Source organism: Varroa destructor, unplaced genomic scaffold, assembly GCF_002443255.2.
Source record: "Varroa destructor unplaced genomic scaffold, Vdes_3.0 BEIS01000004.1, whole genome shotgun sequence".
In the NCBI taxonomy this organism is placed as follows: Eukaryota; Metazoa; Arthropoda; class Arachnida; order Mesostigmata; family Varroidae; genus Varroa; species Varroa destructor.
In genome coordinates this window covers 17,937,576-17,964,755 of record NW_019211457.1, presented here as the reverse complement: position 1 = coordinate 17,964,755, position 27,180 = coordinate 17,937,576, and the positions used below count along the sequence as shown (strand labels likewise).

General features: G+C 41.2%; 2 protein-coding genes across 9 annotated transcripts in view; one reads left to right on the top strand and one right to left on the bottom strand.

The window, feature by feature from the left end:
* The window catches only part of LOC111250254 (uncharacterized), a 68,731-nt gene extending 60,252 nt beyond the window's left edge, over window positions 1–8,479 (bottom strand). For 4 of the 6 annotated variants that reach the window (XM_086987911.1, XM_086987913.1, XM_086987910.1 and 1 more), the window contains exons 1-2: window positions 7,716–8,479; window positions 7,317–7,632 (exon numbers count right to left, since the gene is read on the bottom strand). In XM_086987911.1, the coding sequence (XP_086844037.1) occupies window positions 7,408–7,632; window positions 7,716–7,823 (333 nt within the window). In that variant the 5' untranslated portion in view covers window positions 7,824–8,479 and the 3' untranslated portion in view covers window positions 7,317–7,407. Of the gene's footprint in view, window positions 1–5,561; window positions 5,898–7,316; window positions 7,633–7,715 lie in introns of those variants that run through there. The other 2 variants (XM_086987915.1, XM_086987912.1) reach the window with 2 other exon arrangements.
* sona (sol narae metalloprotease) overlaps window positions 1–27,180 on the top strand; it is a 247,384-nt gene that overhangs the window by 80,459 nt on the left and 139,745 nt on the right. The window lies entirely within an intron of this gene.

The following is a 27,180-nucleotide window of genomic DNA, read 5'->3' as shown; positions in this document are numbered from 1 at the left end:
AAAATTAATCTTCCAGAAAAGGTTACGCTACAAACATAGTGATTTCTACTCCTGTACCGTCTCTAAATATATTGTCACACTAATAGATCCTTAACGCTAAGTTAGACAACGGTAGAGGGACCTGCTGCTATTTGGGAATCAGGTATAGAAGAAGTTTCGACAATCTAACTCGTTCCACTGTACCACCAAAATATTAAGTCTCTACAGAACTTCGAACTCAGTAACTGCTATGGTCTGTTCCGTTACAGCTCCAAATCATGCAACGTGGCCTGAAGAAGCCGATTTTTGACGATGAATCAGTCTATTTGCAGTTTGAAGCTACAGCCATATTTGCCCTAAGTATAGCAAATAATAGTAATACTAATTGCTTATATCAATATAATCTTACGAAGCGAACAACGCAAGCTTTGACAAATTGCATGTCGTCCTTATAATTACTGTTTGAATACTTTATACAGTTAGGAAATAACTTATGTCATATCGTAAGCAGTAGCCAACAGATATATATAGCACTCCTTGACTGTCGTTATATAACCAGTAGGGACATATATGATAACAGCGCGTCATTAGGGGTGCGACTTTGTCTCGTGATCATTTCTGTTGTTCGAAGAAGGTACGGATCCGCTATTTTGCCACAATGAGGCTTCCGAGGCGGTGTTGGTAAAAAGTAAACGAAAGTTTACCTTCTTAGTTTCCGTTTGAATATCACAGCTTGATATATATCGCTTTGACAACCCTTAAATTATATCTCCTATGCTTCTGTTGTACGCCTAAATACAATATTGAAATGCGTAGATTAGAAGCAACGTTATGGAACGCATTGTGTGAAAGAAATTGCGCGACGCGTTTTTTTTTTATCGGACTCTGTAAAATCAATCCTATACGAACGAATGAACACTATTTTTGACAGAGCTGATTGGAAATTGTTCTGCGATAAGCCAATTATCCCAAGTCGGGATGTATAATAACTATAACCATCGTTAGTATCCCTGCAGACATCGTAGCTATAGCTTAATTCAACAATTAGGGATTTTGACGAGAGGGAATTCCCTCTGCATTTTTTAAGCCAAGATTAATCACGTGTAGGGCTTATTTTTTGCAGAGCAATTAACGACCACAAAAAATCTTATTTCAAATGGCAATTTTCATGCAATAACAGGCAGCGAAAATCTCGTCCATTAAAAGGATTTCGACAAATTTAAAGCGGCCCTTTTGTTCGTACGTCTCACAACGTACGCTCCTATTTTCTCGCTTGCTGGCGATTTTCGTCTCTTTCAAAATCAAATTATTTTTTTTCCAGTTCTGGATAACTTGAAGACAGCCCCCGCTTTTCTTCACGACGCCAAAATAAGTAGCAAAGTGTAAGTGGTAATACGGTCAAACATAAAGACAATGGTTGAAGTAATTAAAAATGAGAAATAATTATTGTGGGCGATCAACAGCCTAAAATCGTAATATCATAATAGTATATAATATTATATTATTTAGTTGAGCAATTGGGTAACGCGGCTCTATCTCTACATACTTTCCATTTATTATGACAAAGATATAATAGCGAGAGCAACACTTCTTATTATTATGATCCTACTGGCTTTTCGACTTCCCTAACTCTCACTTTTTTTTTTTTTTTTTTATCTTATTCTAACCATCGTCGCAATATGACCATTCAATTATGAATTTAAGTTACCCGTCAAAGTTTGCATAAATATAGTAATAGCAATAGTAATAATTCTTTCGCCGCGGAGGTGGCGACAATAATAATAATTGAAATAGCAATATAGAGTAATGATGTATAGTCAAAAATAGTTTGCGCGTTTTGTAAATCAACCTACGATCTGTGTTAGCGTTCGATGGACGTTCTTTCATCCCCCTCCCTGCTCCTGAGGTGGCCCTAGCTCGAACAACTACAACGATGCCTTTCCCTTCGCCGGCTAGATCCATTCAGTCGCGTCAATCGCGGAGATAGTACTCATAACCTGGACAGTGGCGATCATCAGTGCACGGAAAGCTCGCGTGTCAGGATGTCGCGGATCAGAGATGAGGAGTGCATATATTTGTCCTCTTATATATATAGGAATTTACGGTAGCAATATGTAGAGTAATCAATACAATCCAAGCAGGAGGTGAAGGTGATAGTAGCGAGGTAGGATTGCCTGTTCTTGTGCTATCGTATCGCTTAGACTTGTTCAGACCCACTTGTTCACCGGTCAGTGACCCACCTACTACTTGCCCATTTACCCGTCGGTATAGATGTGTTTTGCGCTGAGCAGATAAAATTAGAATAAAGCTGTAATGGCAGTAGACATCTGAAAATGTAGTTCTGTCTGTCTCTGCTTAACCGAAGAAATTATTGTAGTTGGCCAAATGCTATAGAGGTAATGCTAGCTTCTAAGGAAAGAAGCTGACCAAGTCTTTGAGTGGGTGGCCGTTACGAAATTGTGTGGACTTGTGTAAAACTTTTCCAAAAAAAATTAGCGTAGCGCATTGGTCGCGGATAATATACAAGATCTAGTCAGGTTACATACGGTGTTCGACGCCAATTGCAGATCAAAATTCGGCTACAAATTTCCAGAAAGCAATTTTACAAGCAAATGGTAACCACGCAAATGTTTTATTTTGTTTAGACGAAAGCTGAAAACCAGAATTCAAATGGATTATTACCTAATTACCTTCCACCCGCATTGCCAGAACATAAGGCTCTCAATCACAAAACCCGCTTTCGACTGCCAGTGTCGGAAAGTAAATGGTGACGATTATTGCTGCTTATCGGCAGTGTAATTTATTTATAGAAACACCCATTATAGTTATTTTCCTAGTGTAGGGGCATAATCGATGTCTGCGCTTTTCTCGTATCCAGCGTAATACTAACTTCTTCGATCTTAAATGCTGCAAGAATTTGATAGTCGTTAAAAACTGATTGAATCAAAGGCTTAGTGCACACTTTTGAAGAGTTGAAAGGATCCATCCTTTATTGCGATCCGTTTTAGCTTTACCATCCTGTATTTTGGCCAAATTCAGTTGTTGGTCATTTAACATCGTCGTTTACTTTCGATCTATAAACATAGAAAAGAAAGAGGTCTTAAATAATCCTACGAACGATTTTTATCTGATTGGGGCCTCTTTCGTTCCCGTTCAAAGGAAAACTGCATCATAATACTCAACGCCAGTCCATCCATATTTTTTTACCTTTCCTTACTAACATCAAAATAATAACGATCAATTTGAAAAGCTGCCATATTAACACAGATTTCCCACCATTCATTCTCTAGCGGCCAATACATCTTTCATTAATAACGTTCATTCAATGATCTTGTCACAGATTCAGCTAAAGCTGCTGCTGCTTACGACATCACATTAATTATACATAAGCAGACGATGGGCGGCACGTTGAGAGTGGCTGTCCAGCTGGAAAAGTATGGTCAATTGAGTTGCCTAACACTGTTGCTAGCTTTTCCACTAGCCGTCCACAGATTTCAGTTTATCCCACATTTCCTTAAAATTTCATCGTGCATACATTTCGCCGTACAACAAAACTCTATTTCGTGGAAAACGATTCCACCATATTCTAATAATCGGCCGCAAATGAAAAATGACACGGGGACGAAAGTCAAACGCAGGTATTTTATGTGAACACACACCCAGTATTAAGTTTTTATCAGGGCTCCGCAATACTTCACCGAACCTCTAGTCAATATCTGTTTCCTTGATTTATATCATTCCGAGGCTGCTAGGGCCAAAGGTGCTTATCTAGCTAAGGAAAACCCCTACATACGGAAGGGGTGAGATTATAGTTAGAAAAAGTAACTATCCACACTACCACTGCCTCTTAGTTGGGCATCATTTGAAGAAGACGGAGTATCTCTGATGAACAAGTAATCTGAACTCCCAATCTAATCACTCATGGCAGGTTAGTTGGACATATATCTACGCGAGGAAGGATCATATCATTAGCACAATGACCACTACTCTAACTATTATATAGATTTTCCTGTTTCTAACAAACAGGAACACACGTCCGTAAAAATACGAAGCGTACAGATAGGCAACAATATGCCCACGACTGCAGAGGAACTGCGGCGACAGCAAAACGATAGCGCGAACCGTGATAACGATAGAACGTGACATTGGGTCGAATCACGTTCCATCTAATGTGGGCCGGTTGCTGCAGGCGTACGGTGCGTATATCTTGTGCAATCGAAGGTTTCCATTTTGTTGTTTTTCTTATTCAAAAAGTGTGAAGTACTTAAGTTGATTTAGTTTGCTCTGCTGTTGAAAGTCAACCAATCGCGATAGATAGATACTGCTTAATAGCGGCAATGAGATTTCTGTTGCGCATCATAATTGCATGTCAAATTTCGTCCAACGTCACCCGTACAACAACAACAGCAGCGGACGCTTAGATGCCTTACGCGTCGAAGCAGAGTATGTTGTTAAACTGCCACAATTGTTTCAAAGGCCGTTAGATCATGGAAACTATATTAAAATTTGATTTTGGAGGACAGCTAAAAAGGGTTTCCCTTTTACTGGCCTTTGGACTATTTCAAAACTCACTAGCGAAGGGTTTATTACCTATGGGACAGTTAATGCAGAGTCTACGTTGAGGCTAGTAGGTCTTTGGTCAGCTTTAGGCAATATGATTTACATGTCATATAAATAACAACAGAACAAAATGGTATCAATAAGAAAAAAGGTGTGAAAAGATACAGAAGTTAAAGTTGTGGTTAGTCCTTAACAAACAAAATGGTGCACGGTTACGAACACCTAAGATCTGCTGGTCCATTCGCATCTCTATGTCGATTTTCTTTCAGTTAGTAAAGCGTAAAAACCGTGTTTTGTGATTCGACTGAAACGCTTCGCGTCTAATGCAAAGATGAAAGGAAAACCTTATGTAAGTAGATACAAGTTCAACAAAAATGATGTTTGTAATCTTTCCGCTTGTTCATTCCTTTTTCCTGAAAGGATGTCATGTATATGTTGGGCAGGCGTATAGATTCAACCTAGAACTCGATAGTATAACGTTCTGTCGCTATTCAATGCGACTTTAGCTATAGCTAGATAGTAAATTCAAATCAACAACATGTGGACACGAATTATGCGTACTTAGCTATGTGCCATGGCTGTGCAATATATAACGTAGTCGCTTTGTAACGGGGACAGTCGCTTGCTAAGATCAAATCTACAGTAAGTACAATTATTTAGTAAGTAACTGATGTCGTTCGTGTGAACGATTATAGGAAACAGTAATTTTATATACGTGACTTAAAAATACGGGAAGGTATAATATAATTATACAGAATTGTTTGTAGCAGTTGCGTGATAATAATGCTTGAGCAGTTCTGACGGCAGCGATTCGGCAAAGTAACGGTCTACAAACGGCTCCGGTGAGGAAAAGATGCTGATAGGAGTGACGTTCCACGACTGGAGAGTCGCCCGCTTACAAAAAAAAAATATTTGTGCATGAGACTTGGAACAAGTGTTAAAATAAAACGACAGCAGAATTAGTACAACAGAGCTGCACTATCAAATTGATATAAAAAAGGTACAATGAAAACGTCAATACGAGCGAACACCAAGATCTCCATTTATCCAAGCGCCAGTGTTACAAAAGGTTGATAAAGTTCGAACAATGATACGCTAGTAATTGTATGCCATTACACTCCTCGGTGATTCTCTTGTGATAATAATCCCCCCTCCATTTTGGCTTCGGTATTGTTTCAAGGAGTTGCCTCCTACGAAAACATGGTATCTACGTTGGCTCCCGCTGGACTTATTTCAAGTTCATTTAGTCTCTTGGGAGGAGACAGACTTAAAAAGCTATGCACGCGGCTGTTGATTCGATGTTTGTCTCCTTTGTAACGATAAATATCTTGCGACTTGTTTTCCTGGCATTTTAATACCTGCCAAGCAACGTTTAGATTCATTACTATATATACATGATTATCAGAATGACGCATCTAACTCTTGCTATTGCTCATTAGTCGTCTAAATTACTACGTATTAATGGTCAGCCTACGCGAATTACGCATAGCCTTCTATTGTACCCCACTGACCTAAACAGCGTCAACGGCACCGGTACCAACAGGCACAAAAGCCAACATCTTCCATCAAAATCGGCAGTCCACTCAGGGCACTTGTCAAGCAGCAGTAACAAACAGAGTCCTTCTGCTCGATATATATAGATATATACTGGCCATATTTTTTGTCTGCTGGGCGGCTGATCTCAACTTACCACCGACCCGGTAGTCTTTTCAAAGCATCTTCTCGTACCGCAATCACTTCGTCGGCGTTTGTAGCAATAGCAAACGAAACGACGACAATAACAACAACAACAGCAGCAGATGAGATTGATATTTGCGCAACGTAATCACAAATACAAGAGAGGAACTGCCCTGTCGTATTGCCCCACCTCGATCTGCTTCTTCGTTCTCTTCGCATCTCTTCCTCCCCTCCCCTTATATCACTGATCTAATGCGAAGGGTAAACGAGGGCTGTCTGCGTGGCTTACGCCGTGCAACCCGGCGAAATAGGTTACATTGCATCCATCCACCTATCAATCCATCGACTCTCTCATCAATCTATCGATCCTTCCTTCCATTGATAGCGCTCGCTAATGCAGTAGCAGCAGCAGCAGCAGCAGCAGCAACAACTGCCGTGCCATCTGAACTCACGTAATTAAGACAAGGGAAACGCATCTGTTCACATATGAAGTTTAGCCTTCTTAGCGGCTTAATTTAACAACGACTGCTCAGCTACACGTACAATTGCGGACACGCATTGTCCTACTGTCGATGGCGGAGTGTGACCGAATCGCAAATTTATTGGACAAATATCGACAACAATTATCATCGTTGGTACGGTGATGACAACGGCACCTGCCATATCGGCAGCAGGTGCTGCCTCAAAGCAACAACAACAACAACTATTTTTATCGTAACATTAATGTACCATTGTACTGCTGCTGCTGCAGATACCGCGACAGTAAGAACGGGGCTATCTCAGTTCTTATGGTGACGCGATGATGAGAAGGAAATCATACGCGACAGGAAATAGTGGAATCGTAAATGACTACATTAAGAAACAACATTGTCAAAACAGCCGTACACAATAATAAATAAAACAGGATTATACATGAATGATCACAGAATGATTATCAACAAACTGATAGCTACGAGAAGAAGATGTCGAAATCGATGACGACAATAACAACAACGAAAGCCTGAGCAACGACGAAGATCATTTATGATGACGTGTGTTGTAGCCAGTGTGGCCAAATACCGGAGGACACTACTACATGCACATAACTAGTCTTCACTTACCGATTTGTTACCGAAGTAGATGCGAGGGTCACCAAAACAGTTTGAAGTTAAGAAATAATGCACTTATTACAATTCCTTATGGATCTATTAGTCACAAATTAGTTGATAGATGCGCTGTGCATGGCAGTGGCAACGAGATGACAGTTCCCGCATATGAGACAGGGGATTGTCTCGAGTCGGCGCTTTGTCTTGGCCAGCTCGATGTCACCAAAACGCCAACCGGACCTACGTACATATAGTCGATGTTGACAAACAACTCAAGCCCAAGACGGAGGCTGGCTCTAGTTGTTGCGGTTATCGTTGTTGTCGCTACAGCCTACAATCAAACATAAAAAAATAATAATAAATAAACGCTAAAACAGCAAACGAACTTTAGGCAAAGGAAAATCAGCCGCCAACCTTCGTTTTCACCACGGACATCTTCATTATGTTACCGTCGTCATCGTTGTTAATGACGACGATGAAAATGTTGCTGTTGACCATGGTTATGCACATGATAATTTGCATGATGATCTTGATGGAGGTAATAACGATGGCGGGCACTTTCGAAATTCGTTGCCGCCGCCTCCATCGTCGTCACTGCCACCTGTTGACTACGCCGATGTGGTAACTGCGGCGGTCAACGCTGTTGTTCGTGCTTCTGTCGCCGCTACTGCAGTCGAGCGAGCCGCGTGGGAGGGAAATGGTGAAAACTGGAAGGACGATTGAAAAGATCACCACGGAAACCGCTCGATGATCTGATGGTTTGGCTTTGCCCCTGCACCTGCTGTGATTGCTACGCCTGCTGCTGCTGCTGCTGCTGTTGCTGCTGCTGCTGCTAGTGCTGCAGGCCGCGTGCTTGCCTACTGCCGGGCGGATAGCTTCTACGTAGCTGCACTCTATAGTTGTTACCAGCTGGAATAGAACGCCTGCGCGCTTAGCTGAAGCCTCTGATTATGATTATGATGATGATGATGATAGTTGCTGGATGACTGAACGCCAACCGATGCCGATTCCCGTGCGACGCTAACAGTGCTCTTAGATGTCGACGGTAGCGGGGGGCTACGATTACCGCTGTGTCTTGCTCGTCTTACGAATGTCCATCTGATTCAGGGAAACCGCTGCAGTGATGTAATAGAAATTACCACTGGATGTTCTTAGTTTTTGGGTGTGGACCCACGTTAGCGTTGTGTCAGGCTAACATTATTCTTGCAGCATCAATTTCTAGTAAGGGCGGACCAAGCAAGTTGAAGCGCTATATCGGATACTCAATGTATTTGTGTAGGCCTACAGCAAGAACGATGCACGCCGATACTTATCTGTCCGTCGTCCACTTAATCCACACAGAAGTAGTGTGCTCTAAACTGTTAAATCTACGTAATAGTCTAAGTAATAACGACGACGTCGCTAAGAGCCATATTAAAGAGAATACCACCTTTGTCATCCCAACAATGGCGCGTATATATATATATATATACATACGCGCGCATACTATTTTTAGTTTACTACTCAATAGTATCATGTCTAGTAACCGTTATTTTACTGGATATGGAGTGTATTATTTCGATAATTTAATTATTCTGCCTTGATGGCTCAGGCACTGCTTTATCATAATTTAGTGATCCTGTAACCTTGTACGTGTGTTCCATTTCTCTTATTAAGTATTTCGTGCTGTTAGCACAATTACGCCGTGACTTACGACTTTGGCCTGTTACCTATTTCCGACTATTTCGCTGCCTCAAGGTAAAACTGAACTCAGCTGGCTAGAAACATATTTCGGAAGTTTTCACAGGTTTCCTGGCGGACAGTCATATTTGATATTTACGTACAAAGCTGACCTACTGCAAGTTTCGTATTATGGCGAAGCACCATCGAAATAAATAAATCGATCACTTTTTTAATCCACCACTAAATTGAATGCATTGCAAATATTCAAATGAAGATAGACTGAGCTAAAATTAAAGCTATTACATTCAGTATGGAATCCAAAGGCTTCTTTTTCTCTTTAACATATTATTGGCAGTAATTAGAAGATATTACAAACTCACGAGCTTAATAGGACGCGACTTCCTTCCCGAGAAAGCTTTTAAGTCCGTTTTATATTCTAGACAGCCTTAACGCCCAGCATTACAAGATCAAAAAGACTACGGGCAACATTACAAATATAGAATTGAAAAGCATTATTTATTAGATGAAAGTAAGAACATATGGCCTTGTTAAAAAGTCAAGCACGATTTGAGATGACCCTCTCTTACAAGACCTTGTACAGCGCTCTTATTTCTGATTGACGAAAACGCAAAGACATCTGAAGTTTTGACAGTAGCAGATTTGCCCACAATCTTTTCAGCCGTCAATGTACGTTTCAGACATTGTACCAACAGCTTTTTTTTTTCTAAATTTCATTTTCACCACATGAATGTAATATAATATAATAAAGATGTTAATAACAAAAAAACACATCGTATATCATCAGAACGTGTCAAAAATACATCTCAATGCAGTTTTCTTGCGAAAAGTAGCACTAGCTTTTTAATTTTCATAACAAATTTTTTTTCTTCAGTATAAAATTTAGCATCAGCTACTACCGAAATGCGCTATAATAACGAAACCATTGAAAAAGACGCCTCTGCCGGTTGGGTTCTAAAGGGCGAGTCATTGCCCCTTCTTCTTTTACTTGCCTAAGTAGCTGTGGCCTTGTTCCAATTCTACTGGTTTAGTTCATATATCTACCATATAGATATATAAACTCGAAAAGCTAGTTCGTCATTTGTTTAAGCTTGTTTGATAATGAGGAAAAATTACACTGTTTACCCATCTTTTAAAAAACCCGGCTAAATGTTCGTCTATCTCTCGCTTTACTGGAAGATCCTATGGGCAAAACATTTGATAGAACGTTTAAGGAGAGATAGTTCATCTCAAACAACACAGAAGTTTCACAAACACGATTTTTACAATTTTCTTGCCATATCAACGGCTCTGAAACTATTTCCCGTTTTGCAGCACACGATGCTGCTGTCTGGCATAGCTTGAGAGATTTACTGTTTTCTTTTCATTCGCGCCCTCTGTCCGGGACTGTGGGTTTGACATACACGAATGGTCGGGGCTTTTAAAGGACACATTGAACTTCCGTGACAGAGCCACGAATAGAGGCCTGATCAACAAGGCTGTCTTGCAGCCGTATCGCACAATCAAATTTAGAATACACTGTTCTAAAATGCGCCAACTCTACAATATTGTAGATGTTTCCGTAGATTATCTCAGATTAACGTATTACATTATAGAAAATCGGTAACATTCGCCTTTAAGCAATCCAGATGCGAGTGGTTGAACATCCCGTACGTAGCAAATGTATGTAGGATTGTCGTCTTAGGACGTGATATCTATAAATTAAAGAAGTACGTACGAGAGAAGCCTTTACATTTACATGTCCACCGGCCAAACCGCTGAAGTTATAAGTACATTTGATGACGTGTACATTCATTAACGTCATGATATTTGTCCGACGGTATCGCTTCGGCCTTAGCGACAAAAGCAAATCATCAATCTAGCTGTAACATTGTTGTAAGGAAAATTATCATGTCATAAAATGAATTATTATAATTATAATGGTAGATCGATGACCATCATTTGTGTCAAGTGTCACAACATCAACCGCGAATAGAAACTCTTTTCCAAACAGAACCGGTATCGTTCAACGTTACCTCGACGTGCCCCATAAGTAAATGAACGCTCTGGGATGATAATAGATTACAGATCGGTTTTCAATTTAATTATGTCTGTATAGTACTGTCTATATGACATCCGAGTAGAGCGTAACAGGTGGATTCGTTGGATTAGATGCCGAACTATAGAATATCTACGAGCCTAAAGATATTCGGTAACAGTTTTTTTACACTCATCAAGTTAGTACTGCTGGCTATACAGTTTTATAAAGAACCATCAAAATATGGTAGATACCTATTTCAATATTAATGACACGGCAGTGTAGGGATGCCACCGTTGCTAGGCAGTTTTGTCCAACTATGCACCTCAGAGTTTTTGCAGCAGAGCGCCAAGATATTTCGAAAAATTCGAATTAAAGAATAATCAACCTTGAGTCTGTTTACAACCTGATAGAGTATGTAGAAAACGGTAGCTTACCAAACAGAATATCCCACTCTAGCTAGGTATTTGATAGGTGGCCTATGTGACGGTAGGAGCTCGATGGGATTAGTCGAGTAATGAATACTTAATTTAGCGTTTGGTTTATCTTCAGCTACAAAATAGTGCGTTATATGCTAATGCGTTCAAGTTGAAAGTTGCTTTACTTTGTAAGGGCTATGCGTTGGCAGTAAATCGTACAGGTGTCCGTCAACTTTAGCTAAGATTATATTATATCTGCGAACGTTACGTAGATCGCTTCCTTGCATGGCGCTACTACAATAGCTAAAAAGCACATACATTGGCTAAAAATTAATCACAATCAGGCTTACCGCGCTAATTCTCTATGAAAAGCCTACATGTATTGGCCCAAATATAAAATCTAACTTTTTGATAGATGCCTAGTTCCATTTATTGCAACGTGACCCATTTTAAAACGTGCGTATTAAACTAAGTACACTTATAGTTTACTATTATACAAAGTACACGCGTTTTTCTGGAAAACTATTAGCTAAATCGTGCTTCTAATTAAAATATAGAGCCTACAGGTAGCTGATGGTAAGGAAGTCAGTTGTGACAAATGTTGTACGATTAATATTTTGTTACGTAGAATTCTATACCGAAATTATGCATTTAAACTGCTAAATTTGCTAGACGTAATAGTCGTCGCTATAGTTATAGCCGTAATAGTGTATCTTATGGAGAATTTTTGAAATTATCGATAAAGGCTACCAATCAAGCCTTTACTGGTTTTCATAAAGGCTTTGCCTCACGTTAAATTCAATACAAATAATTACTGAGAGTACTTAAAGTAAATTAAAAAACAATGATCTATTAAAAGTTATATAAGTAAGTTACTCTGAGAGGCTAAATTATCATACAGCATTGGTTGTATCCGTTTATTTATAAAACATTAAACACAACCTCCAACAGCAGATGTCTCACTATTAATTTATAAAGGAAATTACCTATAGCCAGATTAAATTGTAAACTCTTTTTTTCACACATGAGCCCCTAGTTTCTGAAAGCTCAGTTGGTTTATACCATTTACCTAGATTAAGGCGAAGGAAGGGATAGACACAACCGATTATTTCGCAGACTTCTACGAGGACCGTATGAGAGCGAATGATGGCCACATACAGGTCATATCTATGGCTCCACCCCCTCAGTGAAATAGCTTCGTGTAGCCTTGTTTCTGGAAAGCATCTAGATCAGATGTTCTACGCGAATCAACTAAGGTTCAGGGGCCGCGACCTGGCGTTTGTTCCACTCCGTTGAAATGTACGTGCTCAGATCCATAGATGAATTATGGAAAAAGATCTTCGTCTAAATGACTTGTTAGAACAAGGTGAGTGTCCTAATGAACAAGCTCGTGCTTGACTCAGTTGTCGTCTCAATGGCCTGACCAAGAATGCCAGCTAAAAGATCAACAGATTTCCTGTGCTATGTGCGACTGGAAATAGATATACCTATTTGAACAACGATGTGCATTTTCGTGCACGAAAACAATCGTGACACACATATGCATTGAAACTTTGCATTTCTGGCTTTTTTTTTTTTTTTTTCGTATATTTCTATTTGACTTTATCGAAGGCGTCTCCTGGTAGTAACCATTCCACTGCTATCTCACAGCGGTGGAATCTTTGTCGTACAGCCGTCGTGCGCAGCATGAAGTATAAGCCTTTTGAAACGTGTTTCTCTTAAGTTAGGCTAAGTGAGATGAAAATCCGCGGGGGTCTTGGCGGCATGCGTTCCCTTGAACTACACACAGTATTTCAAGACAATTATGTGCGAGGCTGAAAAAAGCGGCGAGATAATTGAGTGCAGTATGATGTGTATAGTTGGCGAGATATTTGGGCTCAATAAAATACTTAACACAAATATTCACGATGCCTTTTTAAGTTCAACGAAACCCGCCAACATTCTGTATGGGAAGTATAAGGAGTGGGAGTTTGTCATTTAATGCACGTCCATATTAAAGGAGAACACGTATAGTATGTCATCTAGAGCATAGACCGAAAGTATAGACCGAAATTCAGAATAAATTCTGTTTTTCGTGTGGGTCAAATATTTAAGGGTCAGTAAACAGCCTACTCGCTGGAAACTCTCGAGCAGCAATGAAAGATCGAGCGATACACGTATGTACTTAATTAAAACTAAAAATCGATTAGGAGTGTTCTTTAGCTCTACATATTCCAATTGGTCCGCCCGACACTAATGATTTTTACTCAATCAGCGTTCGCAGCGTATCGACGGATGAAACGCATGCGTCAATCGGGCACGGGCGCCATGCGCTTCGCAACAAATCAACAAGCGATGGCATTAACGTGCGCCGGTTGCTAGTGCTTCTTACAATTAGCTCTCTATGGCTCCACAGCGACTATCGAAACCGTAGAAGATCAGTCGTCTTCAGTGAGCTGACGGCACAACTGTTTTTAGCTCATTTCAAGAGCCCAAAAAGATTAGACCACACTACCTAAAACTCGGCGCTGAGGTCCCTTTAAAGTTAATTCAACTGCTGTCGGGCTGGAAGCTCCTGTAGGGGGCATTAGCCTATAGATAACAAGGTCTCTTAGCTTCATAACTGGTAAATGTCATTACTATGCGACGGTGTCCGTGTTCGTCCGCGTTTGTCAAAGTAGTAATTTTGTGGAGTCTAAACGTTTTCAGACCCAGAGCCTCCAGTGGGCCTATAAACCCACGAGCTAGCTTCAGATATATTATAAACGATCAACGAATTGAAGACCTACTATTTTAACCTTGCCACGACTTAGACAATTTGGCGGAAACATCTTGGCGAATCATATCAACAACAGCGGATAAATTAAAAAAGATACGGCTAGAATAGTGGAAAAAGATAAAGCATATTTTATTGTTGTGCAAACCTCAACGTTTCCACAAGTTTTCCATCACAGCCTCGCCTCTAGGTCCTTGTCTGAGCTTCAGTGGCCTTTAAGATGACGGAAGCAAGAAAGCTAGCAGATAACCTTGGTCAAAGAGCTTTCATTATTGATTGCTGAAAGCTGTGAGGAACGAGAATAGAAATTGATAACTTCCGGTTAGCTACGTGCTGATGCGATAAGAAAGCAATCTACTGTTAGTGGAACTAATTCGTATTGCTGGTGATACAAGATGTCACTCAGTGAAATTATTTTCAACCTCTGCTTGATTATAGATAAAAGCACATACGATAGCCTACAGTATTAAGCTGCCAACAATATTAGTTAACAACATCACCATCCTGATAGCGTAAATTACTACGAAGCGTCGTTTGCACTGCGAACGAAAATCACATCTTCAACAATTGCGTGGGCTTTCATAGCTGAATGGCTACCCACTAAATAACATTTCTTATTCCCGTTTTTACTTCTACTTCGATCTCAATTTAAATATATCGTCTGACGTATTTGACCTTGACGTCAGGTGACCGACTCAATGAATTTCGTGACTCCATCTCCGATGTACTACTAGCACATCAAACGTCACAACAAATTGAACCTTGTTTTGCTTTCGCAAATGTGCCGCGGACCAGAAAAGCAAGATGCGTGTCCGTTCGCGAAAGCCCCATTGTTGCTGGTAAAACAAAAAAAACAGCGTGTTGGAATTTTCATCATCAACGGACACACATTAATTGCAGATCTGGCCGGTCTGAAAAATGAAAGGTAAACATTTTTTGGCACAAAGCGATCGCTGTAGTTTATTGCAACGATGGCTCATGTTGAGGACGGGTGTAACTAAGATTAACGTATCCGCTTAATTCAAATGGAGAACGCGATTGACTCGATCAAGAAGCCTAAAACTGCAGAGGAAGATCGTGAAGCTCAAAGGATAATTCAACTGCCGGGAACAGCAGCAGTAGCAGCAGTTGAGATGATTACTTGATCAGTGGTCACATTTCAGAAGTTAACACCAGCTTAAATTCAGATAAGTCAAATCTATATGGAGTAAAAGTGCCATTTCACTTCAACATAGATACACATACAACTTTTTTGGTTTTGGAGTGTTTCGGGATACTACTCGGGAAACCTTGAGATGCGCGCTCTTGTCCTAATATATATATATATATGTGCGTGTGGGATACATCAACTCAAGAAGTGGCCCTGGATGAGCCTTAACTTCATCCATGGGATAACGTCCGTTGCTTGAATTTTCGAGTAATGGAGGCGACCCGAGAAGAACCGATTCCTTCTGTAACTTTAGGATCGCTTGTATTCAGTTGTTTGACTTCTGACCCTCCCTTTGATTAGATAACTTATAGCTATTTCTGTTATTAGGGATTATGGAATAATGAGGCCCAGCCCCGTTTGTCTAGCCGACTCTATTACAATAATACACGAAAGAAACTGACAAGAGTACAAAACTAGTATAAAAAAAAAACCGAGACGACACTAGGTGAAATAGCCTTAGCAGCACCGGATTACGTAGTTGTGCTACAATAGAATAATAGGTAACAATGGTTAGCAGTTGTCAATGCATTCGACGCTGGCTTAATTCTTAGAACTGACTGTCTGGCGAGCGCTTTCAGAAGCTAGAGAGGCATCAATAGCAACGGTAGCATTTTTCTTTAGTTTAATATAGCGTCATTGAACATTTAAACGGGGAACGATTTGGCTTAGAATGTGTTTCAAGTCACAATAGCACCAGCTGTTTATGTTGTGGCTATTGCTGACGGCCGATGCGTACATATACACATACTGACGCGTCTTAGGCACCAAGATAGAGCTGTACGGCCCAGCTTATCGTTGCTTAATCGTCGAAGTATTGTGTAGACGGTTAGTAATTTTTCGGTATAGACGAAACAGATTTGAATATACGACTTCACAGTGCGACCTGGATGACTTCCTGAACGCAAGGCCAAAAAAAAGGGACACAAAAAAACGTACAGTTGGAGCACATGTTTGACCTTATCGATGTATCCATATTGTACCAGGCAGGGCGTACAAAATAAAAGTCCGCGAAAGCACAGAAAAGTGTTTGTCGTGCTTAAGTAAATCGATTGATAATAATTAACAAAACATCGAACATTAATGTTCAAGGTCTGTCACTTACGCCATACAAGGCAGAGCAATGAAGGAAATCAGACATGTATATTTCAGATGAGAAATCCTAACCTATTTTATATACATTTCGAATATTCACTTTGCAAATGTTGCCATTTGAATAGGACGTAATGAATGCTTTTCGCTAAATAGACAACTTAGCATTTTTAATCGAAATTTACTCTAGCCTGCTTTGTAATGAATCTATCATTACCTCACCTTTTATTGCCAATTATTTATTTGTTCTGCCATACTTAAAATGTTTAACTAAGCCAAACAAAAAATGCTATAGCAACTGATATGTATTCCCTGCCCTATGCAGACTGGCCAGGTTTACTCTGGTTCAGGTTGATGTTCAGGTAGGTGCTACTTCAACGACAATGTACATTGGTTCTTCATGAATTTAAGTTGTGTCTTTGATGTACTTCCTCGACACATGTAACTTCCGTCGTGTCCACGATGATCGATATTTGTAACACTTTTAAAGCACTAACAGTAAATTATTCCAACACGTCAAATACAAACATGGTCGGTCTATAAGTTGTATCTATAAAATCTGGAAAAAAAAGGACATATGTATATAAAGGTTATGGTTAAATATATGTATATACGCTACGATAGGAGTACGTAAAATAATGTGTAACTAGATTAACACAAATGAAACAAACGTATACGTCGTTTGTAGAATTTACCTGGTGCGCTACAGCTTTGACTCAATTCGGACTTTTTTTAATTTGGACTCTGGAACACGATTAAACAACCAATCTCTACGATGATCGGATCAGATACAGTAAAATAGGATGGAAGACAAGTGCGGTTGGAGGTGAAGAGTTGCCGACTGGAAACTATTTACTCTTACTAATGCGACGTAATCTACAGTGGCACTGCCTGAAATGGCAGTACAAAATTATCATCAGATAGTCATGAGTTTTATTTCTATTTCCTAGGTAATTTCTCAACGGGCTAGTTGCAGGAGCTATTTTGAATTTCTTCAACTCAGCCATTAATGATAATAGAAGTAAAGGCACTGTATAGGCATCAACGAAATTGCTAATTAATTTTTTTCAGTTAATAAGTTTCAAGAACACTTTAGTTAAAAGACGGAAATTACATTTTATCTCAAATTTAAAACTACGACGTAGTAAATGTCTTTAATAGTTTGCCAGTGATACAAACAGTGGTGATACCCAACGGAATATTACGATAGTGGAGTCAGCATCCCGCCGTCTGGTATATCAGATAATTACGATGCCGACACGGCATCGTGCAGTGATACGTTTCAAGGAAATCGCTTCTACAACATCCATTCCTAAGAACATGAGGTAGTTTGCTATAACAAACAAAAATCAATGCAATACAATACGGTTAAAAATACAAAGCAATCTATCAGGAGAAGTGCCGAAACCTTTAGGTAACGAGTTGGTCAGAATTGGTTTAACTATTCGCGAAACAAGATGGCACATACTTCGTTAGTACCTTCTCCCATTCGTACCATGGATCTTTCCTCTTAGACGTCTTCCTATCATATCTAATTCTATTTATAAGAGACGTGTTGAGTTTGATTCCACCAGCGAAAATCGGATGTACATCAATCTGCCCTCGTCAAGTTCAGATCATTTCATACTTCGACAAAACCGAGCTATCGAGACGGAACTCTACTATACGTTTGCATATAACAAATCCGCACTCATCACCCACTCCTCATCACGCCACGCCCTCCCTTGCGCTCGCACAATCATATACCAGCAATTGAGCACATAATCTTCACACATAGGTTCTGCTTTTTGTGATTACTATTATCACTTCTTGTATGTACATAAGCAAATTTTTTTTCCGAAATGAGAAGATCGACGCAATTCGTTAGAGTCAGCGGCTGTCAAAGACAATTGGGCTTGGTTGTTATGTTGTGCTTGCCGCTGGTCGGCGGCGTCATCGCCGTGACGAAGAAAATCAATAGTTCAACATGGAAAACAACAAGCAGATCTTTATATACATAAGGTAAGTACGTATTCTCAATTTCGAACAGAAAAGAACCAGTTTTCTGATGTCGATTCAGGGTATCTAAAACCGAAACGGCCGTTAACACTACCATCATCATCATCATCGTATGCACAGATATTGTATTAGCACAGCCCTCACATTCGTGCCTATTCCCTCACGTTGAGACAGCGATACAAAACTGATGCGTCGCCGTTTTTCAACGTACTACAGATAATGCATGTTATATAGATACGGGTTGTCTATCCGTTGACACAGACGTCTATTTCATGACAACTACTTCGCGTCGTCTGCTTTCGGTGTTTTTTAGTAAACATTTACCGTTGTCGTCTCGATCAGTCGATGGTCAATGTTATTGTCGTCTTTGTTGTTGTTTCTAAACGGGATGTGTAGATAACAATTAGACTGAAGTCTTGAACTAATGTCCTTGTATGTTGCTATAGTTGTCTAGTCTACCCGACGCATAGAAAATAATTATCATTAATGTGACCAGTGACTAGAGTTTGTCGAGGGCGCGCGTCGAATCGGGCCTGCTGCTTACTTCTAGTCTGATACTATTATAATTCTATCACGTTACTTCTCCCGCACGCCTGTAGCGCCGACCTGGTTAGCTACATACGCTTATACCTTTAACAATAGTTATGTAGCAATAGTTACGTGATCAAAGCTGCGCGAACAGCAGCAAGGCAAGCAGTTCGCATGGGGAAGATCAGAAACTTTTTGACAACGGTTCATGGTTACGGAGAACGTAAAAAATGCTTATTTTTTCTCTTTCGGCTTCGGCAGCCTCCGATCGGGGTACAAATAACAACTTCTGTTCGAACCCAGTCCGTCAGAACGACCGATATCCATCTTACCTCTAGGAATTTTTAAACATGTTCTCGTGCGTCCCATGTAGATATTTCCTTAGTGTGCGTCCACATGAGTCTGTATACATATCGAAATTTCCTACCTAAGGATCTACGGGTCGACTGGATCGTGTATTAGGTCTGATCTGAGCTATGGCGCACCACTTCTTTCTACTGCCAGCTTCCGTAGAGGTTGTTCCTGCCAATAAAAACTAACAGTATCAGATACGTCTTCTTTCATCTCCAGCAATGGTAACATTTTTCCACTTGAGCGCCTTTAACCCCGTTTTGGTTCGAGGAAGCCTTTCTAGGGTTCCCGGCACCATTTACTCGCAAAGTTTAGTGCCCAGCATAGCAGTACAGTAAAGAGAGCCCAATAAGACAAGTTTCAAGAAAGTTTTCAAGGAAGTCTCAGTTTCTGGGACGATAATATTCCAGCGAAATTTTATATCTACTAGATAAGCTCGGTTCAGTCGAGAATTATGTTACTTAAAAGTCGATTATTCCTGATTATTATACTTATTGATTGCGTTGTTATTGTTGTTTCGTTTAGTATTATTATGGTCCACTATCACGAGGGTTCATTCAGTTGAACCTTTTCAGCATCCCGTTAATACCTATTTAGAAATTCTGTGCGAGCGGTAGCTTTAAACGACACGGTCTGAGTCAAAGGTGGCCGTGCTTTCTAGACCAGTACTCGACCGACTATAGCAAAGATATAATACCTGTATTAGGGGGTCTCGAAACCGGAGAGTACTTGACTCTGGCTACGATACTAATGGCATTGGCATTCGAATGAGCGTCAGACGTCTTTACCGTTACCTCCCCTCCTCCCGCCGCACGAACGTTCACATACGAACGAGCAGCGGCAGAATAAATAACTCTAACTGGATTAAAAGTGTCGTTGTTGAGTTATTATGAATTTCGTCGCGGTCGTCACCGCTGTGTCACTGTCGTCATTAGCGTTGCCCAAGAGGTCAGTCTAGTTCGGCGACGGCGACAACGAGAATGCAAGACCGCTATATTGATCGTCAGATCGGCTTCATTTTTGAACACGCGCAAATCACTCCCAGAGCACAATGGGCGAAATAGGACTGAGGCAAAACTAGCTCATTAAACCGGACTTCATTTCTCATTCAATTCAACTAGCGGCTGCAAAAGCTAGGTGATTAGGAAAAAAACCGAGCACTACTTGTTTTGCTCAGGTGTTGTTGCTACCGTTGTTGTTGATGTCATTTTAAATCAAAATTGCGCGGGCGTTTTCCAATGCTGGCGAGTACCGTCCCAGTGCGGAGACTGGGTCACCAGGATGGGTGAGCAAGCGAGCCAGGCCCGCGGTGTTCTGCACGATAGAATACAACAAATGACAAAATCAGAAATGTGTGCACTAAATTAGAAGTACTGTGTTGTGCCTGGAATGATGAACGACGTGAAATAGAAACGAGCTTTCAGACCGATCGTGGTGCTATTTATTGTTCGTGGTGATGGACATCGAAGGCGGGGCAGGGCAAAGTAGGAGGCAAACGGGCTCTTAGTGGTTTTAGCAACGATTTAATAATAGATGATAGGTACTTGATAATAGTCATAATAATAGATGATAAAATGATAGTAAAACAAGTAAAGCAATACCAACAATATTACTACATATAGTCAAAAATCACATGGCTACCAAGTTGCGCAGCTTACAAGACCCGCAACTTGTCTGATTCGATCAAATGGCTAACAAATAACCAAAAACTTACAGAAAAAAAGTATATATGTATAGTGTTGTTCGACTAAATAAATTCTCCAACGCTGTGTTTGTCATTTGTTTCGATCGCGCTTCATTTCTCGCGACTGCGTCTGACTAAGAGCTTTGACTTGTGATCAGTGGGATTTATAGCGGTTATTAACAACATACACATACTTCATGACGACTTCATATGCGGCTCCCTTAGGACGTATAAAATTTTCTAAACGAAATGTATTAAAGCTAGTATAATTTGGCAGTGGCCTCTTGAAAGCGAAAATCGCATTATCGTTTAAATGGAAAACACTTTCTTTGAGTACTAGCAGGTTATTTGGCATGCAAACAGCAAAATACTTAGCTCAAACCCTGAATAAATGAAATAAAATAGTAAGAAAAACATCTTCCATCTATGCCTACATAACGATTCGATTTGGAAAGCACGTGATTGGATTGTACATAATAGGGACATCGCCGAACAAATCAAGCGGGCAGTTTCGAACGAAATTCAAAAGTGGCAAACCCCGTACTGCAATACAAGTTATTCACCGATACCATGCCACACTAATATTATAATACCACCCAACGCTAGACCATTTATAGACAGCGAATATAATAATTCCCAGTGGGATATTGGTCCGGTGCTTTCCACTAAGATGTCGCATGTATGGCATCTGCTGTTTGTACGTTTTTCCGAATAGTACTGCAAGTTCTGTAAAGAGAATCCAAATGGACATACAATGACTGCTGCTAGTTAGCTTCACGTTAAGCCAACTAGAAATCGATAGCTTTAAGCATTGGCCAACATAGTAGACCCAGTCTTTAGAAACTAGTTAATGAAAACAATTATACTACTACAATGAGCGTCATGATGAACCCCGTGTCGTATTAACGTGCTCTGCCGCGTCCTTGAAGGAAACCAAGGATCTAGGCCATTTTCTAGATATCTGAGTTGTCCCAGTAATCCGAATGAATGCACTTAGCCAGGCGACTTGATTTTCGCATAATGCTGTGGTATAGGACAACGTTTGACAGAAGTAACATCCTACCTTTAGCATAAGCCTAGAACATCGGAAGTTGATTTGCGACCCCCCCTTGCCGGTATTCCTTTTACGCTATACTTCATGTCCATACTATTAAATAAAGGCATTAAACAAATAGTCACTCTTTGTCAAGAATACAACGGAAGATATTACGTACAGAAATTAGGCAGCTTTTTGGACTTCGCAATAATTGTAACTTGCTTCGTAAAGCCGACGCACGTATTATAAAATAATTCTGTAATTTATATTCTGCGCGGCTCCCTAAACGGCTAAATCATGGGGCAGGAGAAGACGGGTGTCGCTGGTTCAAGGCCCGCCGATGACACGCTATAGATGTTATTAAATAAAAACAAAAAAAAGCTTAAGCCCCGGTGGAAGAACACTCTTAAATTGAGCTTGACATAAATTGATTTCGTCGTAACCTTAGGCCACCAATTAGGTTAACTGCTTCGTAAATGTACGGCATTTGCTCAGCTAGCAAATAAACCTTCGTAGCAGGGTTACGCTAGTCGCAATCGATCGGAAAGTATGCACAACATACGCTTCCGTGGCCGGTGTGGTCGACCAGTGCCGGCGTATCAGTCTGAAGAACAGAAAGTATAGATTCGAAACCGGGCGTAGACGGACCTCTCTGAATAGCCAGCTATCTCAAACAGCATGTATATATATATATATTGCACATTGTGCTGGCGCAGCGAAACAAAAAGGCTACATAAAGTTTTACTTGTGCATTTTACCTTGCAGGGTGCGGTATTATACATTGCAATACTATGTAAATGAGCATAGTAGTTATATGGCGTCAACCTGACAATTTGTATTCACAGCAGGCACATGATCGCTGTCACCAATCAATACTCGATCATCCATACGCATGGATAAAATGCATATGGCAAAAGTGAGCGTGTCAGTAGTTACTTTGGAATAATGGTTAACGCATTTTGCAAGCAACAACGTCCGCAAAACCGATTTTTACAGCACGTTACTTTTTTTTTCCTTTTGTCTACGACGCTGTTGGCAAGTGCTGGAACCTGCACAGGTAAGCGTATTCCCATGTACATGTACATGCAAAAGTGGGACCACCAGGGGTAACCTGACAGAGGTATATTCATTTACGCAATACGTCATCAATTTAGTGCACAATGCCACGGTGGTTTCTGCTACTACTGTTGTTATTGTTGTTTGTATCATCGCTAGAAAAAAATAACAGGCATGCAAATGGCGACGATAGTTTTTTGGTGCGTTGTTGAGTATTAGCAAACCGATAGCTTACGTATAAACACTCACTCATACACAGGCATATGCAGAGGTGCCAATAGCGATGACACAATGACCAGAGCGGCTGCCGCACCGCACCCTGTCCTTGTTAGCGGTAATCAACACAGTGGTACTTTACGCGTCCTTTTTGTTTTCGGCGTCCGGCCAAAAACAGTCATTTGTATACCTATTCATGGTATATTCACCTGCTCATCATTGAGTCAAACTGGCATCGCAATTATTGTCTTCTGTTCTTCGTTGCTGATGATCTCCTTCTCTCAGACGCTGATATTTGGGCCTGAATCAGATGGCTACTGGTTTGTTACTGATTTCATATACGTAGCTGTATCACTGGTGATAGCCGCGTACGATTTGGAGGGCACGTGAAACGTCCTGGCGAAGAAGGAGACTCTATGCATAGAGTCCTTGCAGTGGCACTCGCTGCCATTTCCGGCGACCTGGTCACATGATCGACAATGTCGTAATCAATTAGAACTGTCTCAGTTACGTCAACAATAACAAAATCCGGTAGGATCGACGTTAAACAATGGCAATTGAGCCGCGCACCGCCATTGGGTCGTCGAACGCTCACGAAGTTGGGGGAGACACTAAATGTTTGTTCGCATCGATTCACTCATAATGAACATCACCGATTAATCTAGCAACCGACCGAAAGTCCATTCCTTCGTAAATATCCCTCAATTAAACGAAAAGTTTATTTTTTTACTTCGGAGGCAATAACTTGCAGCGGCCGCAGCAGGAGTAATGATAATAATCACAATCGCAGTGATAATGATCTTAACGCAATTACGATCATACAGAGAATGTCCGTCGCGGTTCCCTGTGATGTCCTTCTTTCTCTGCCGCCATCTGCCGTGGTCCGTGTATCTATAAACGTTCCTACGCCCATCAGCAACGTGTAAATGGCTTCGGGGCTATCTTTGACGAATCGCGTTGCTGGTAATATGGGTACTATTTTTCTAGTTGTGGTATGCAAAGCATCGCCAGATTAGATTTTACCCCCCGGCCCTGCCTCCGTCTTTAGGCGCGTCTTTTTTTTGGCTCGTTTTTCTTCATTGATGGTCCCCCGTAAGGTTTGGTACGTAAAGATCCAACTTATTCTATTGTTTCATTCTTCCAGACTTCCCTAGGCGATTATGTGTACCTCTCACTTCTGCAGAAATGTCGTTGTGTACCATATAGAAGATCATTCGACTCGTATGACTAGTTAGACGGACCCTCAAGCGTGCTAGAATTTCTTTTAGCTGCTACTATGAGAGACTGTCTCCCAGTAAGTGAGTGGGCGCGATACCTGCAACCGATAATGACATAATAATGCTGTTGATTATAAGAGCGATATGGCTTCTTGCTACTGCTGTTGTTGTTGCCGTTGAAGCGCGTGTGTCCACGGGTGCGCAACTGATCTCTCTCACTTGCCCCTTTTCTTGCCGTTCGGCGATGCCATTGCGGGTTGATTCTTCTCGCCGACGTTGGGAGCGGCGGCGACGATAACGGCTGTGAGTGAATCGCCGCTCCTGTGGCGCCGTCAGTCGGCCGTCTGCGCGCCCCGCGCTTCGTTGTGCTGCCCGTTTTGCGTTCCGTTGTCGTTCTGTTTCTACGTTTTGGTTTTTCGTCGTCATAAACCCTGTTGTGAAAGTCGTGCGCTCGTACGTCTCGTCAACGTTCGTGCTCTATTCGTGGCGTTCAAGCGTTTGTTAATCCGTGATCGTTGTCGTTGTCGTCAGTGTCCGAGTATCGATTCATCAACACCTTCAATATAGTAACACCAGCGTTTCTTCGCCACCTGCGCTATTTGCAGCCAGCTAAAACTCCCACCGCAGCGAAGTAACTCCAATAGTTCACGGGGTATTATTGACAGTGTTTTATCACTAAGGAGTGCAGTAAAGAAAGGAGTAAGCCAGAGGGATTCAGCTACGTTCAGCCTGGAAACGTAATGGTTATTTGCGGAGTTGAAACACGCACGCTGATCAGTGCTTATTCTTCTGCTCCCGTTTTCAGTTGAAGGATACAACTACCTTCCCACTGTTACAATCAGTTACGAAGTGAAAAGGAAATATTAAGTGTCACCTGTCCGTGTTTGTGCGTGTGGTCCTTATCGTAGATGTCTTCGTCACCATCATCATAATCATCAACAAATCTGTTCAAACACAGTTGGCGCTACGTTCGTAAATGGGGAGTACTACACGTTGTTGTCCTAGTGGATAATGTCTCTGTGCTGTTCGTATAGACGAGCGTCCTGACCTTTTGTCAGATTGTCCCATTGCCCGTGTGGTCCCGTGTAACGTGCCGACTGCAGCAATCGACCTAGGTCACGCGACCTCAACCGAGTGGAAATATATAGATATACATATACATATATATATATATATATATATATACATATATATATATATAATATATATATATATATATAATATATATATATATATATATATTCTATAAACGTTCCTACGCCCATCAGCAACGTGTAAATGGCTTCGGGGCTATCTTTGACGAATCGCGTTGCTGGTAATATGGGTACTATTTTTCTAGTTGTGGTATGCAAAGCATCGCCAGATTAGATTTTACCCCCCGGCCCTGCCTCCGTCTTTAGGCGCGTCTTTTTTTTGGCTCGTTTTTCTTCATTGATGGTCCCCCGTAAGGTTTGGTACGTAAAGATCCAACTTATTCTATTGTTTCATTCTTCCAGACTTCCCTAGGCGATTATGTGTACCTCTCACTTCTGCAGAAATGTCGTTGTGTACCATATAGAAGATCATTCGACTCGTATGACTAGTTAGACGGACCCTCAAGCGTGCTAGAATTTCTTTTAGCTGCTACTATGAGAGACTGTCTCCCAGTAAGTGAGTGGGCGCGATACCTGCAACCGATAATGACATAATAATGCTGTTGATTATAAGAGCGATATGGCTTCTTGCTACTGCTGTTGTTGTTGCCGTTGAAGCGCGTGTGTCCACGGGTGCGCAACTGATCTCTCTCACTTGCCCCTTTTCTTGCCGTTCGGCGATGCCATTGCGGGTTGATTCTTCTCGCCGACGTTGGGAGCGGCGGCGACGATAACGGCTGTGAGTGAATCGCCGCTCCTGTGGCGCCGTCAGTCGGCCGTCTGCGCGCCCCGCGCTTCGTTGTGCTGCCCGTTTTGCGTTCCGTTGTCGTTCTGTTTCTACGTTTTGGTTTTTCGTCGTCATAAACCCTGTTGTGAAAGTCGTGCGCTCGTACGTCTCGTCAACGTTCGTGCTCTATTCGTGGCGTTCAAGCGTTTGTTAATCCGTGATCGTTGTCGTTGTCGTCAGTGTCCGAGTATCGATTCATCAACACCTTCAATATAGTAACACCAGCGTTTCTTCGCCACCTGCGCTATTTGCAGCCAGCTAAAACTCCCACCGCAGCGAAGTAACTCCAATAGTTCACGGGGTATTATTGACAGTGTTTTATCACTAAGGAGTGCAGTAAAGAAAGGAGTAAGCCAGAGGGATTCAGCTACGTTCAGCCTGGAAACGTAATGGTTATTTGCGGAGTTGAAACACGCACGCTGATCAGTGCTTATTCTTCTGCTCCCGTTTTCAGTTGAAGGATACAACTACCTTCCCACTGTTACAATCAGTTACGAAGTGAAAAGGAAATATTAAGTGTCACCTGTCCGTGTTTGTGCGTGTGGTCCTTATCGTAGATGTCTTCGTCACCATCATCATAATCATCAACAAATCTGTTCAAACACAGTTGGCGCTACGTTCGTAAATGGGGAGTACTACACGTTGTTGTCCTAGTGGATAATGTCTCTGTGCTGTTCGTATAGACGAGCGTCCTGACCTTTTG